General features: G+C 57.8%; 1 protein-coding gene across 1 annotated transcript in view; it reads right to left on the reverse strand.

Annotated features, from left to right (window-relative positions):
- The window catches only part of PNPLA3 (patatin-like phospholipase domain containing 3), a 10,316-nt gene that overhangs the window by 5,492 nt on the left and 2,140 nt on the right, over positions 1-2,684 (reverse strand). Inside the window, exons 2-3 of the mRNA XM_004676407.1 lie at positions 2,531-2,592; positions 175-407 (exon numbers count right to left, since the gene is read on the reverse strand). Of these exons, the coding sequence (XP_004676464.1) occupies positions 175-407; positions 2,531-2,592 (295 nt within the window). The remainder of the gene's footprint in view (positions 1-174; positions 408-2,530; positions 2,593-2,684) is intronic.

Below are 2,684 nucleotides of genomic sequence, written 5' to 3' on the forward strand. Positions count from 1 at the left end.
CTCAGCCCTGGGTTTCAGTGTATCCGCCTGTTCTGCTCCCCACTGTCTCTGGGGCGTCCTTTCGACCCCCAGCACCTCGGGCCGGCACCCCAGCTCGTGTGCACAAAGAAACAAGTCTTTCTAAAAAATTAAGTTAAAAGAAGAAGCAGCAGGAAGGCGCCGCAGACTGCTCACGTCTACCACTTCCTCCTTGGACTGGAAGTCGGACACCAGCACGTTCTCCCAGTCGGCCACGCGGGTGAGGGAGAGGTGGACCCTCCCGGAGAAGCGCCGGTGGATGTCGGCGGGCAGGTGCCGGTGCAGGCCCTCCCGCAGGTAGTCCGTCAGGTTGGTGGAGGGGTGCAGGATGTTGAGGGTCCGGCGTCTGGCCCAGCGGACAAGGTCCAAGATGATCTGCAGAACCTGGTCTGGGGGCGGGCGACAGACAGGGGCTGTGCCAGAGGCACGGGCAGCCTCGTGCCAAGACCAACGCCAGCTGGCGAGGACACGCGCGTGTCTTGGCCCGTCCGGGGACCAGCAGCCACAGGTGGCCCTCGAGAAGGCGGTTGGGGGGGTGCGGAAAAGGCGCGGGGTCACCGAGACTCAGAAGCCCAAGGAGCAAGTGGACTAAAGCTCATTTGCCATCTTCACATGGAGTCGCTGTGCAGACGGCGACGTCCAGCGCCCGGGGCGGGAAGGCCGCCCGCCCGCCCTCTGCCTGCTGTGTGCGGTCACTAGGAAAGGGAGGTGACAGCTGTGGCTGCCGCGGGGCTCGGCCTCCCCGAGGCCAGAGGTCAGGACTCACAGCTTTGCGCCCCGGCCCGACACTGCAGGCGGGCAGAGTGGCTGGGACCCCAGGGGGCTTCCCGGGGCTTCCCGGCCCCTGGCCAGCCAGGGCTGCCCACAGGACCCACTGCCGCTCCGCTGCAGACTGTGCTGGCTGGAGGCGGGGGAGATCAGATGTCGCAATCTGGAAGGTACCTGAGCCAGAGCAGGCGCCTGGCCTGATCGTTTAGCTTAGGCTGTGAGGCAGGGCCTGAGGCTGCGGTCAGCGGGCACCTCCCCACCCACCTCCCTCACTCCCGCCGCCCCTGTGGCTGAGCTGGGTCACCCCGCAGGGAAGGGCGCCAGTCCCAGTCGAGCTGAGGGGCGAGCACCAGCCTCTTGCCCGGGCCACTTGTGACCTGCCCACTGAGCCCAGGCAGGAGGGTAAAAATCGCACCCAGCCGGCGGCTCTGCCAGTCCCCCCGCCCAGTCAACAGCCCTTGCCAGCTCTGCCCACGTCAAGTAACTGGGTCACGCTTCTCTCTGGCTCCCAGTGAGACAAAAGATTATAAAGTGGGATTTTGGGGCTCCCAGAACCCAGGGAGCAGCGCCTGCCAAAGCTGGGTTCACCGACACAAGCTGTGCAAACTCCGTCGTCAGACACGGTGCGGAGGGAGGGGAAGGCTCTGAAAAATCAGACTTTCCACGCTGACCTATGTCATGACCTCCCTTCTTGGTATCATCGTAATATCAAAATATTCTGAGCAACCTTCACCTTCCAGTTGGATGGCCTCAGCCTCAGGAGGCCTGCCTGCCCTGACAAGCAAGTGCTGCACCAGGGTGAGAAATTCCTCTGAAGTCAAAAGTCATTAAACAACTGGCTGATTAATAAAAACAAGTGGCTGTTACAGCAAAGTCTCTCTCACTGCCAGAGGGAGGAAAACCCAGAACTTATCACTCACCTCACAGAGCCTCCTATTCAGTTTCTAAAGAACCACTCAAGCGCCCTACCATCTAGTCTTAGATATGGAAATTCACCCAAGTCACCTATTCAGAGCTAATCAGGTTTTCCACCTTCTAGACTTCAAGAAAACTCACTTAAAACCTTTAAACAAGTTTTTCAAAGAACCTTACCTTAATTTGATTTACAAGACATTTCCTCTTCCTGCCTCACTTTACCCCCTAGGACGCCTCTCTGAGAATGAAAGCCCTTAAGTAACAGATAAGGTTTCAGGGACTTTATTTTGGTTAAATCTCCACTGTGGTAAATACAGTAATATTAGTCTTAAATTTTATGAATCTATGTGCCTCTTTTAACCTTGATAGATGGATTTTAAAACTGTTATAATCTCTACTAAAAGTCAACCGACTCCAGATTTTTCTTAGAAAAAAGGTGACTCATAATGTCCAGTCCATATGCTGAAGTCACCCCTCTGCCTGCCGGAATGTATGAAATAAACCTGCTGAAGGCGCAGCAGGGAGACTCGCACCCAACTCCCATTCCCTGGTCTTCCTCGCGCCGCTCCCCTTTTTTCCCCTTTTTCTAGGAATCTCCCTCACCGACGCCGCTCCCACTTTGAGACCTGCCTGTTCTGCCCCCCAATAATCCGTGATCGGGGACAGAGTCTCTGACAGTTCACCTTCCAAGGATTTGGTGCCCCCCCCCCGCGGGGGAGGGCTTCAAGGCCCCCAGACCCCAGGGCCCTGTTTGCCAAGGTCCTGGAGCCTGTAGGCTGGAAGCAGGTCAAGTGGAACTAAGCCTCGGATATGAATATCTGCAGGTCACCTGCAGAGCCCGAGGGCACAGACCAGGCGTCGGCCACATCTCCAGCCCTTTGTTCCTCTCCCCTGGATGGAGAAAGCAGTGGGAGTCCCCCCTGCATCAGCCCAGGGTGAGCTCACTGGCCCTGGCCAATGGCAGGGCTCTGCCTGCGGCAGGG

The sequence above is a fragment of the Condylura cristata genome, unplaced genomic scaffold (genome assembly GCF_000260355.1).
Source record: "Condylura cristata isolate star-nosed mole 26May11 unplaced genomic scaffold, ConCri1.0 scaffold00004, whole genome shotgun sequence".
In the NCBI taxonomy this organism is placed as follows: Eukaryota; Metazoa; Chordata; class Mammalia; order Eulipotyphla; family Talpidae; genus Condylura; species Condylura cristata.